Source organism: Cucumis sativus, chromosome 2, assembly GCF_000004075.3.
Source record: "Cucumis sativus cultivar 9930 chromosome 2, Cucumber_9930_V3, whole genome shotgun sequence".
Taxonomy (NCBI): Eukaryota; Viridiplantae; Streptophyta; class Magnoliopsida; order Cucurbitales; family Cucurbitaceae; genus Cucumis; species Cucumis sativus.
The window spans coordinates 23902277-23914407 of record NC_026656.2 but is presented as its reverse complement, the minus strand read 5'-3'; the positions used below and the strand labels follow the sequence as shown (position 1 = coordinate 23914407).

At 33.9% G+C, this 12131-nt stretch overlaps 2 protein-coding genes across 3 annotated transcripts; both read right to left on the bottom strand.

Annotated features, from left to right (window-relative positions):
* Positions 1-4333, bottom strand: LOC101209488 (tRNA-dihydrouridine(16/17) synthase [NAD(P)(+)]-like). The gene is made up of 3 exons (XM_011651734.2): positions 2752-4333; positions 2464-2570; positions 1-1179 (listed from the first exon to the last, which is right to left on the bottom strand). Exons 1-3 carry the CDS (start codon positions 3193-3195, stop codon positions 450-452), a joined length of 1281 nt encoding a protein of 426 aa, XP_011650036.1. The 5' UTR covers positions 3196-4333; the 3' UTR covers positions 1-449.
* A 3757-nt stretch (positions 4334-8090) lies between these two features.
* On the bottom strand, positions 8091-9774 carry WRKY14 (probable WRKY transcription factor 15-like). Of its 2 annotated transcripts, none has more exons than XM_011650265.2 (3): positions 9091-9774; positions 8578-8706; positions 8091-8482 (listed from the first exon to the last, which is right to left on the bottom strand). In XM_011650265.2, the coding sequence occupies exons 1-3, from the start codon at positions 9684-9686 to the stop codon at positions 8323-8325; spliced, it is 885 nt and encodes a 294-aa protein (XP_011648567.1). In that variant the 5' UTR covers positions 9687-9774; the 3' UTR covers positions 8091-8322. The 2 variants fall into 2 exon arrangements, with proteins under 2 accessions (XP_011648567.1, NP_001267663.1); NM_001280734.1 differs by having other exon boundaries at positions 8323-8482; positions 8578-8703; positions 9091-9686.
* Positions 9775-12131: the final 2357 nt, after the last annotated feature.

Sequence of the window (12131 nt, the reverse complement as noted above, 5' to 3'; positions counted from 1 at the left end):
TCAATCCAAGCATAGCTTCATAAATAAAATATCAATTACTATTTCAAAGGTGTCAATAGTTTAATCTCCACCCCGAACATTTGTTGAACTAAAATGAAACATGTCGAAGAATTACATTTTCAAGAGTCTCGCATCAAATCACTATGAACATTTGAACACAATGAAAAATGTTTCTAGAAGAATGTAAACAAGATGGTAGAATAGATAATGTGGGCAAAGCCAAAAGGTAATGTTTACTCTCTTATCTCTCTTACCTATTTAAATCAAATAAGGCTACAATTCGCAAGAATAAATACAAAATCTTTTCTTTCTTCACTGTGTGCTCAAGCTGATTGAAGAAAGACAATTTTATGTGAATATTAGTGGTACAACAACAGTATCAATCTAATTTCCTCAAAGAATCTTTAAGTTAAGACCATAAACCTATCAATTATTATGTGTGGAATCAATCAAGCATTGGATGAAATTGCAAGTGCATGAGAATCTTTGATATAAAGAGGCATTTTTACCTGCAATTCTCTCAGCCGCTCCACCATATTGTAAAGAAATTCAAAGGTGAGCTTCGATTGTGCATTGAAGTCTTCTCTAATGTGTGGATGAATCTTGAACCAATCTCCCAATAACTTGTGTACATGCGAACGGATCATTCTCCATGGGACAGGGTATTTTTCACAAAGCTTCAAGTAGTCTACAAGCAGATCCGCTTGATCCAGGTTACCATCCCGGGTATTTTCTTCGTGGCCCTCTATCCATTCAGCAGTTCGAAACCCAGCAAAAAGTGCAGGGTTCTCCAGAAGGGTTTCTGCCGAGAGCACACCCTCAACTCCCGTCTCTTGTAAACAGTCGTTAACATCTTCCATGTGCCGTATATTCCCATTGGCAAGAACTGGAATTCGTACAGCGTTTTTAACCGCACTAATGGCACTCCAGTTAGCTCGGAATTTTTTACCATCTTTTTCATCTCTTGTGCGGCCATGAACAGCTAAAAGAGAGCATCCAGCATCCTCTAACATTCTTGCATAATTAATTGTATCCTGTAGATTTGGGAAGATTCGGATTTTGCATGATACAGGAACTTGAAGATTGGAAGCCAGTTTCTCTACTATTGCTTTTACAAGAGGTAGGTTATCCATTAAAAAAGCCCCATAATTTCCTCGCCTTGCAATACGCTGAGGACACCTGCACAAAATTACTTGACTGCTCAATTGACGTTCAGGAACCTTAAGTGAAAAATATGAACACAATCAACATATTTGGTATGCAACACATTTGGAAAGCAAGTGAACTCAGATTATCCTAGATTGTTTTTGTTAGTTTAGAGTATCAAAAAGTAAATTGCTAAATCTAGGAAGAAATTTAAAAAACGAACTGAATTGTCACACATAATAACCAAACCTACCAAACTGTTGGTTTAGTGTTTAGAAGCAGTACACCATTTGGTTAATGGCACACAGCGTTGGGTTGGGCTTAGAACCTGTGAACTGCAAATGGGATGTGCTGAAAAAATTTGGCTGAACAGAAGGAAAGCCGCCAATGTCTTTAAAAAGATCCAATCTCAAGGACGGAGGATCGAACTCAAGCCCTCTAGGATATGGAAGCAAAATTTTAACCGGGTGCACCACTTCCATTACTTAGCAAACTATTCAATCTTTGATCGGATTCGAGTATATTTGGTTCAAATTTGACTAAGCTCACCACTGGCTGAATATTTTCAGTTTTTCTTATTTGAAAAGCTGAACCATTCAGAAAAGACGCCATTTTCCCCATTTTCCAAATACCTTTGTCTGGGACAAAATGACATCCTCAAGGATTTTCAAACTCCTCAATATCAAGTTCTCTCGGATACCTTTACATGCACATGCATCAACTTATAATAAAGTTTAAAATGGTCCAAGACATAGTGTCCTCCTTAGGGAATGAAGTATTTGAATCTCCTGGCTATTATGAAGGTGTTTTTTAGCATATGGTCCTACCAGAGAATCCAAAGATCTTTATTGCTTAAACAGTTGAAGTTCAAGGGGTCATCCATTCAGAAAGGAAACGAGGCTTCTTGCGGGAACGTTATGTGAGTGCTCTTTAAGGATATTTGCCAATAGCGTAATAGAAAAAATTTTAAGGATATTTTTGGGACAATAGTTAGTTTGTGTGACTTGGCGTAAATGCTCCCCTCTTTTTCATTACTATAGCTTTCCTTTCCTGCTCTCTAATTGGAGAAGTATTTTGTAGATCCTCCTACTGAGGGCTCCCTTCTTTTGTAGTTTTGTTTTGTTACTTCTTAATGACAAAATGTACTTGGTGAACAATCCACAATCTTAACAAACATAAAGTATTTTGGAGAACAAATCCTCACTCCACCACCGACAAGAATTATAAGAAGTCAGCATTTGGATCATACGACCATAAAGAATGCAAACATCCATACGAATTAATCAACCAAGTACAAATTAGAGTAATAGAGAGTACCCAAGGTTAAGATCGACGTAATCACAATATGGCTCCACTCTTCTAGCAGCCTCCAACAGAACATCGGGATCATTGGCACAAAATTGAACAAATAATGGACGGTCCTCCTACAAAGCATTCAAAAATTGAAAAACAATGAAAAATAAGCATAAACAATAGTACAGCCAAGACCAAAACCTACAATTAGCTACCGATCCACAAAAAGCAGCCGGAAACATACATGAATTCCAAATGAAACAGAATATTTAAGTTGTTAACACAATAAAATGGCTTTAAATTGTCACATACCTGACAAGTGGTGAATTCCATGTTCCGATACTTCTCGTTCTCGGTAAAGATTCGTGAATGGAGCATAGGCGTATAAGCAGCCTCAGCACCATATTTCCTGCAGAGTAAACGAAATGGCAACTCCGAATTATCAACCATGGGAGCTACAATCAACTTTGGGCGACCGAGCTTGGTCCAGTGAGCCCAGGCTCGTTCAATGCGCGACTCGCGACTCAAATATCCAGTCGGCGACCCCAAGAGAGGAGTTGAGTCATTGGAAGTGGAATTGGTAAGAGAGGAGGATTCGTGTTGTGGCTGTTTGTGTGAAGGGGAACAGAGAAGGTCGTCTAGGTCTTGAGGAGCTAAATCTGGTTTAAGGGTTTGTATAAGAGAGGAAGCCATGAGAGAGTTAGGGAGAGAGAATATATATTTGAGATGAAGATGAGAATTGGAAAGAGATCTCATAACCTAAGGATGAGGATGGTTAGGCAGCCCATCGCCGCCGCCGGTCCGGTAGAGGAGATTTTAGGGTGCAAATGGAATCTATTTCTTTCGGGGTTTATGCCTTATGGATTAGGTTTTTCACGTAAATATATTTCCCTCCAACCATTTTGTTTCTTGCCAAACTCAGTTTTAAATCATCAATTTTGTTTTATGTTATCACATGAGACTATCCCAATTCTATTTATGAAATTTTGTTTTTAAATCTATGATTAACACCCATTATAATTTTTTAAAATAACATTTTGTATGTAATTGAAAATACATCACTTTATAAAATCTATAACCTCTTCCTTCAAATATGTAATAATCTTTAACTTTCATTAAACTTCAAATTTTGGTCCCTACAGTTTGTGATTTTAAATTTAAAATTTGTTTGTACCATTTCATATAACTTCGTAATACAAATTTTGCATACAACATAACCATCTCTACACCTTTTTTTCTCAGTTCAATTGTTTACAACACTATTTTGCCAAGTTACAACTATGTGCAGTAATCTTAATGCATTTAACTAATTTCACCAATTTCATCACACATAACACGTCTTTCGATACCAGATCACACAACAAGCAAATGACATCTCATATCAGATCATCCACCAAGTATATATGATGCATCCTACTCAAGATGAATAAGACATTTTATTCTAGAACACAACCAAAATAGAGCATCTTACCTCATATCACACAACAAGGATAAAATATCACATACATATGAGGTATTCTCATCACATAGGATACAAAGGATCTTTCTTGTTTCATCATTCCATTCATTTTAAATCTCATGTCATTCTCAAATACATATTATTTTGTCACATCATTCCCGTCATAATAAGTCTAATTCATTTATAAATCATATGCATTTTTAAGAATTGGAAAGCATAAATGAAATCATATACAAATTCAAATACATTTTAGAAATCATTTTCATTTTGAAAACATCTTGTAAGAAGAACCACTCACACTTAATCAAACAGCTAGCTTCTTCGTCCAGTTCCCCCGTCTAGAACTCCCTTCCTTGCAACTTCTTTGCCGATATTCAAGTTTATGAGAATTTTGAAAACTTTGGAGATCTCCTCAATTCCTTCTTAATTCAACTCGGGGTAGAAGCAACTTCAAAATGGTCAAGCTTCATCTATTTATAGGCCCCTCTCGTGAAGTTTTTCATGTAGAAGTGATGACTTCTGTGGACAAAGAGAAGGATCCAATCACAGGACACCATATATCTCTCCCAAATCCTTATCCTGGATTTGAACTGGATGGAAAAGTCAAATCAATCACCGACCTACTAACATCAAGACTATGCTACTACTTCTTGGAGAAGTAACTTAAACTCCAAGCAGTTCGCCACGTTACATCTTCCCACTAACCATCCTTTATCACGTAGCCTTCTTGTTCTGCCTAGGTCTCATCGCATAGGACAAAACGTGTTTTAGGGTCTCACAACATAATTAAGCCAAACAATCTACAATTTAGAGAACTCCGAGTAAAATTAAAAGCGATGATCGATATTGGCCATAATTGCATAGGAGCAATTGATGCCTAGTAAGCGAATGAAATTTTTCATATTAAACTTTGCACTATTTATATAATTTATTTAAAAAAATTACTATATGTTGTTGATGCTAGGTATCCTCCACGCAAATAAAATTTGATTGTTTAGAAATAAAAAAATCACTACTTTAACTATCGCTCCCAAACACACTCTAATATATACTAAGTTTTCTCTTCAACACAAATTAAACTTTTAAAACTTATTGTTCTTCGATCTTTAGAAAGTTATGGTTACAAATCAATTTGAGCTTCAGTCTTCTGAAATTCAAGGAAGATTTAATCGTTCGAGTCTTTAATCTTTCATAAGATGGTAAGCTCAAGATTGATAAGAACTTTCACGACTTGTTAATTTCATTGGTCCAAATCTATTATTCAACAAATTTCTATCATTAAGAGAACCTAAAATTTTGTTATATTTTTGTAAATATTTTTCTATTTACACTCATTTTATCTTAAAACCAATCTTTAATCTTGGATGCATCTCTTCTCTTAAAACTTGAAAAGAATTATTTAACTTGTTTTAAAATTAAAAAAAAAAAAGAAGATTAAAAACAATACAAATGAAACTCATAACACTAAACTCATACAAATGATTTGGCCACGTCGTCTGAGCAAGTGTAACATGTCAAACACATCATGAGTTTATCAAACACTCAATTTTGGTTGATTTAGACAAGTTACATTATTGAGAACTGTCCATAAGAGAGTTATTAGTGATTAGTGGTTAGTTAGGGATACAAATTTACCTCAGTTGGTGATAGAACGTTGATGTATGCTTTAGTTTTGAAATATTAAAATTTAACTTTATTAGGTAATGAATGCTTTTCAGAATCTCTCTTTTACTCAATTATATTGATTTAGGAAATGAATTTGTATTTATTTATTTAGTCATCTATAGATAACATATATTTTGGTAGTGCAATTATTGTTTGTTTCACATGCGTGTAGACTTTCATATTTTCATAAACAGTTGGATCAAATATCATCCTAATTACACTAATTTCAAAGAATTAAACATATATTCAAGTGCACTCAAAACACAAATTCAATTTAGCTAGTGAATAAGATCACAACAAAACATAACATTGTAACAATATTCTCAATATCAAAAATTTAATTTCCAAACACAAAATATACAATCAAATCATTTGATTAGTTAGGAAGAAAGTAAAAAACTACTCACAGTCACACCCAACTAGCTCCTTAGCCTAACTTCCTCGCCCAAGAGTCTTCCCTTCACTTCTCGGAATCCTTACCGGAATGAGCTTGTTCAACGTCTTGAATCCTTGGACACCCCCTATTTCTTTCTTAACAAATTTAGGGTACAAGTGACTTCAAAATGACTTGAATTCCTTTATTTATAGATCTTTACGATGATTTTTTCCATTTCGAATGATTACCCTAGCTGGCGGTGAGAAGTGACTCAATCTTAAAATGCTACATGTCTCTGTCATCCTTTTATCCTGAACTCGGATTGGACAACAATGTCCAATCAATCGTCAACCTATTGGCATCGGGGTCATATCATTGTTCTTAGATGAAGTAGCTCAATCTTACCCAATTGTCCACTGTGTAACTCTCTTCTCGTAGAGGCCTTTCTTCGCATAATCACTTCACACATTATCCCTATGTAGGTCCTTCATCATGTTGACAGTGCGCGACCAGGACCTTGCAATAACTCTCTTCCATAATCACCTCCAACAACTCACTTCGACCCCTCATTTTGGAGAAGACTACTTCCAATGACAACTCCTACAAAATCCAACTTAGTCAAACATCTCCATATGTATGAAGCTCTTTCTTCCTTTTTCTCTCAAAAACTATATGTATCCATTTCTATTCATTGTTTATTTCATATTCCAACATATGATAAAGAATACATTGAAATTATCAATGTTTGTATCGATAGGAACACATATCTCAAATTCACAAATATATTAATTAAATCATGTATTTTTCAAAAAGAAAAACAATTCAATTACAGGAAAATATAGTATTTAAGTCATGCAGAAACATTTTAAGTGTGTGGTAAGTAAAAGATAAAATAAAAAATCAATTAAAACAACATGCCATATACAAACACTCTAGCATGATCATAATTGGAAGTGTGACACACACATATACATATTATTCAACAAAACTAAAATACCCACACCCTTTGACCATTTCATCAACATACACCTCGTCTTTGCCTAACCCTTAATTATTCCAACTAATTTTTGCATATTTATCTAAACTTTGTAGCAATAATAATATATAACAATGATGCATGCAATATAATAAGCCCCAACAGTTCACTAAAAGATAAGCATATTAACATATAACATTACATATTTTTTTAACTAGTCAATAATTTTCTTCTAACTTTATAAAAGCTAAAGTCTATTCTTAGAAAAAGAAAAAGAAAAAGAAAAAGAGAAATAGTTGTTTTCAAAGACAGATTGGTAGTCAAAATAAAATAAAGTAATACAATAATTAAAGAAAAAATTGGTAGGGACGTAAGCAGGCAAAGTCAAAGTTTTGTAATTAGAAAAAAAAGTTGAAATGCATGCACCAATTTGACCATTTGCCAATACAATTTTGTAACTTTCCTTAATCAAATCTGAGATTCAAATATTCAAATTTGTTAAATTTCGTAAACTATCCCTTCATATTTCCACAGCCCATCATATATTCATCACTTTCATTCTACATGTTCTTATCAACATTTTACTTTCCATCCCCATATACGGATATTTAAAAGAAATAAAAAAATATAGTAAAATCTACGTTGAAACTAAATCAAAATTTTGCTATTTTTATAAATTCTTTTATATAGTTGTGTTTATAGTATATACTTTGAATTTGATTATTATATTTGCGACAATCACTTATTCAATGGGTGGGGGATAATATTTAACTACATTATGAGGGTTGTAGGGTTGTCATATAAAAACAAAGAATCATGCCCTTTCAGCTAGTTGAGATTTTTCTCAATCTTGCCCACCATTTTTGACTTTGCTCCATTTCTACTGTGTTCTTCAACCTTCTTTTACATCCAACCATTCCCATTGAAAACCTCCAACCATTTCTTCATTACCAAACAAAACAAGATTCCTTTCATTTCTCTCTTAAAACTGCCCAACCCACTTTCATCTTTTCCCCTTCACACAGTCAACCGTAATCAGTACGATTAGTTTGTTCCAATTTGTTTCTTAAAGCCATTGACCAAATCCTTCACCCACCCTTTAGTTCTATCTCTCAAGTCTTTTGTATTCAGATTAAAGAAACATTCATAAACGTAATCTATATGTAACTCAAATGAAAAAAATGAAACAGGACTTAGCAAATCAAATCAAATTCACTATCTTCTTCATTTCTTTTTCTTCTCAAATATCCTACTAAAACTCTAACCCTCAAACGATTCTTTTTTCTTCGCAGAGTTTCCCACATTTGTATACATGAAGAAAAAAGAACAATGATCTATGATATAAATTCATCCATTCCTATTTCTTTTTTCTGTATGAATCAAAACAAAACACAAAACTTTAGTGTTTCACCAAGATTCAAGGATGAGACTTGAAGCTTCTGCAACTGATTGAGAGTGATTATGATCGCCTTCGTACGTTACTATTAACATAGATGGATCGTCTGACGCTCTCTCAACGTGTTTTCTTGCCGGACATCCTCGTAAACTGCTACACTTATAGTAACCTCTGCAAAATTACAAAGTTTCTATTATTATTCTCCCCAAAAACTTGATGATTTTAACAACTTTGAGTGATCTTGATGATTGGGTTATGATCTTTACCTTGGATATGGAGAACCCTTAATCGGCTTTTGCCCGTACTTCCTCCACGAATAATCATCTGGAGGAATATCAGCGTTCTTTGAACTTATTGCTGGTACTCTTACCACCCTTTTCAACCTCAATTTTCTGCTATTCAATTCAACAAACAAACACATGGGATTTGTTTATTTTAGTCCATATCCATTGAAAAAGATGAGAGAAATACTTGGAACATAATAGTATCAGATCAGTTAATAAACATCATTTCCTTTCCAATTAACATTGAACTAAGTACTAATTTCAATCCTCCATATTCCCAATTCAAGTAACGGTTGATACTAATTTACGCCTATAGTTTCAATTGGCAGATAGATTGTGAACTACATCAGTAGCAGACAGAGATTTAGATCTTACCCAACTTGAAATTACAAGAACTAAATCGTTACGTTACACACTAAGATTCAGAATATAAATCGTGAAAGAAAATTAGTAAAACGAAGAAAATTTTGAAGGGGTTTAAGTGGTAGTTGTTACCTTTTCTTAGAGCAGTGGCAACGACCACCAGAAGATCCGGCGCATTTCCCAGAGCCCAAATTCTCAGAACCGCACTTTCTCTTGAGACCAGAAGAAGGCTTAGAGACAACAGAGGAAACTCTGGAAAGATCAGTAATCTGAAAAGAAGAGGAAGAGGGTTGATGCTGGAGCTTAATTTCTGAATCGGAAGCAGGAAGGGAGGTTAAGAAGGAGGAAGTAGGAGCAGTGGAGTAGGAGAAATTGATGGTGGTGGCGGAGTCGAGGCGGTCAAGGGAGGGGGGAGGGATTTGTTGAATGGGGGTAGCGTTATAGATTTTAGAGGAATCTAAAGGGGCACGGCGGAATCGGGCATGGCCGGTCCTAGAGGAGCGGCCGAGGAGAGATATGGCCTTGCGGAAGTGGGAGACAGCGGCGTTGGCGACGGCTTGGCAATCGGAGTCGAGATTAGAAGGGGGAGAATGAGAGAGTAATGTGACGAGCTTTTTGAGGGTGTCGAGACCGGAGGCGGCTTCTTGAACGGCGGAGTCTTGGTCCATAGGGGATCGGGAGGAGAGTTGAGGAGCGTTGGTGAAGCCGGAGAGGAGCTCCACCGCCATTGAATTAGGAAGAAGAAGAAGAAGGTGAAAAGGGAGATTGAATCATTCAATTGAAGAGAAGAAGAAGAAGAAGAAGAAGGAGGTTATTAATATAAACAAAAAGAAAAGAAGAAAACTGAAGGTCTTAAAAGCAACAATTGATTGATTGATCCTCTCTGTGTGGTCTTCTCATTGACCAATGTTCTCCTTCCTCATCACTCATGGGCCCCTCTCCCTCTATTCATCCTTTTTCTTCTTTTAAATTATGGTTTTCGTATCCACTTTTATTCTAACTCAAATAATATACATTCAAACACAACACCCTTTCTAAATACTTTCATGTATTTATATTCACATACAATCATTTATAATTTTAATTTACTTCTTAATAACTCTTAAACATAACACCTATCTCTTATTAAATCATATGAATTATTTAGGACTGTTTTACCACATCACAAACCACACAAAAAGTCTAACTCTTTCAATTCATAAACTCCAATAATGCTCATTTCAAAGTAGAGAATACCCAACCAAAATTACTAGAGAACAAATAGGCCTCCTTATAGAGAGCGATCTTTGATCAAAACAAAAACAACACACGCCAAAAAGTGGGTGAAATGTACTAAAAATGTGTGTTCTTAGACTTGAATTTTTGTTAGTTTTATTGATAATTTATGTTCTTTGATGCTTTATTACGTTTATTTATAAAAAATCGAACATTTGAATTAGAATAGACTAATTTAAGAGGAACAAATATGAGTTGAATAGGTTGAAGTTTGAGGTGGGGCAAGAGAATGAGTCAAAGTTGATGAAAAGTGGCCAACTAAGGCAAAGGCATGAAAATTGATGTCATAATTTAGCCATAATTCTTGGTCTGGCTGGGCATTGTAGATGAGTGACTACTTGTTTCTTTCTTTTTTTCCATTCTTTTCAACATTATATTTTAGATTTTCTTTTATTTACTTTTGGTAATCAACTTAAATTAAATTTTTTATCTTTTACTTATCGTATTAGAAATATGAATCCTACGTAATTTTGATAAATGTTTGTTTATATAAAAGAGGTTGCACATCGATTTTCAATCAATTTGTGAAAGATTATATAGAGCTTTCTCTAGAGGTTGAAAGAAAATTAATTGGAAGAAAACGTGGACACATGTCGAAGATGGATCAAGTTCAATGACTAAGTCTTTCTTTTCTTCTATACTTCACTCCATCATGTTTAGAGTTTCTCTTCCATGACACATCATAAGTGGCTAAGTTATCTTTAGAGTTCGATGGATTTAAACATTGTTGGTAAATCTTTTGCCTCCACAACTTTGTTGAACGAAATCAAAACCCAATGGTGTTTTTACTAAATGAATTTTCTTAAATCAACACTATTTATTGTTTTCTTTTAAATTATGTTTATAAATTTTTTGAACCAACTATTTTAACTATACTATAACTTGAAGGTGTGCACTTGTGCAACTAATATAACAAAATAATAATAATAATCACGCTTACAATGAACAAACCTAACATCGCCCAATAATTAAGAGGACATAATATTCACTTTATATGGAGTTTTCAAACTATTCGATAAAAAAAATGGTTGAACTCAAGACACAACATTATACCTTATGTCCCAATAATTAAGTATGGTAAAAGGGAAGTTCATACCAAGATTCAAATTAACCTAACTTAGCCACAATCGAGGATGAGGATGAGGTTGAAGTTGAGGTTGACCCCACATTTGATAAATTAGATATGCTAAAGACACTTATCTACCAACTACGCTACTTTGTGTTAAAAACTAGTGATCTAGAAAAAAAAGAAGCGTATATCTCTAATTACGTATCTCTAGAGTCAAACTAACACACATATATAGATAGTGAGACAAAGAGTCAAAATAGGTTATAATGAATAATAATGATAAGAAGAGGAAGAAGTGAAATAATTTCAAATTTTGAATGAGAATATGTATGTTGGGGGAAATAGCATAAAAGCATAGCTTAAAAGATGGGACATTGGACTATGATTAGGTCAAAATATTAGACTTTACCAATCGTCTCAACTACGGCAAATGAAAAACAAATCATAATAATAATTGTAGAGACTAGAGAATAAGTTAATAAGAAGCAATGCCAATATTTGCATATCATATTCGGTTGACTTTTCGTTCTACATTTCTTTTTTTTTTTGTTTTCTTCTAATTTACCATTTCTATTGTTGATTCCTAATTTACTTTCTTAAATTTACCCAAGAAAGAGATATATATCATTTATTATACTATTTTATTAAATGGGTTTTAACTAAATTAAAGATTTCAACATGTAACCTGTTTTTGTTAAAGGTACGAAAATGTCTAGTTTAGATGAATTATTATACATATTTTTTATTTTGAGTTTTCTCTCTTTTTTAGGTACACACACACATATCTATATAATATACATCTATGATTTAGTCTTAATTTATACTATTA

Excerpts from the sequence above, each read along its gene's own strand:
- LOC101209488 (XM_011651734.2), bottom strand. The coding sequence starts at position 3,195 with ATGAGATCTCTTTCCAATTCTCATCTTCATCTCAAATATATATTCTCT. Across the intron at positions 2,571-2,751 it reads TGGAATTCACCACTTGTCAG|GAGGACCGTCCATTATTTGT; the intron begins GTATGTGACAAT and ends AATGCTTTGTAG. Across the intron at positions 1,180-2,463 it reads TACGTCGATCTTAACCTTGG|GTGTCCTCAGCGTATTGCAA; the intron begins GTACTCTCTATT and ends AATTTTGTGCAG.
- WRKY14 (XM_011650265.2), bottom strand. The coding sequence starts at position 9,686 with ATGGCGGTGGAGCTCCTCTCCGGCTTCACCAACGCTCCTCAACTCTCC. Across the intron at positions 8,707-9,090 it reads TGCCACTGCTCTAAGAAAAG|CAGAAAATTGAGGTTGAAAA; the intron begins GTAACAACTACC and ends TGAATTGAATAG. Across the intron at positions 8,483-8,577 it reads AAGGGTTCTCCATATCCAAG|AGGTTACTATAAGTGTAGCA; the intron begins GTAAAGATCATA and ends GTAATTTTGCAG.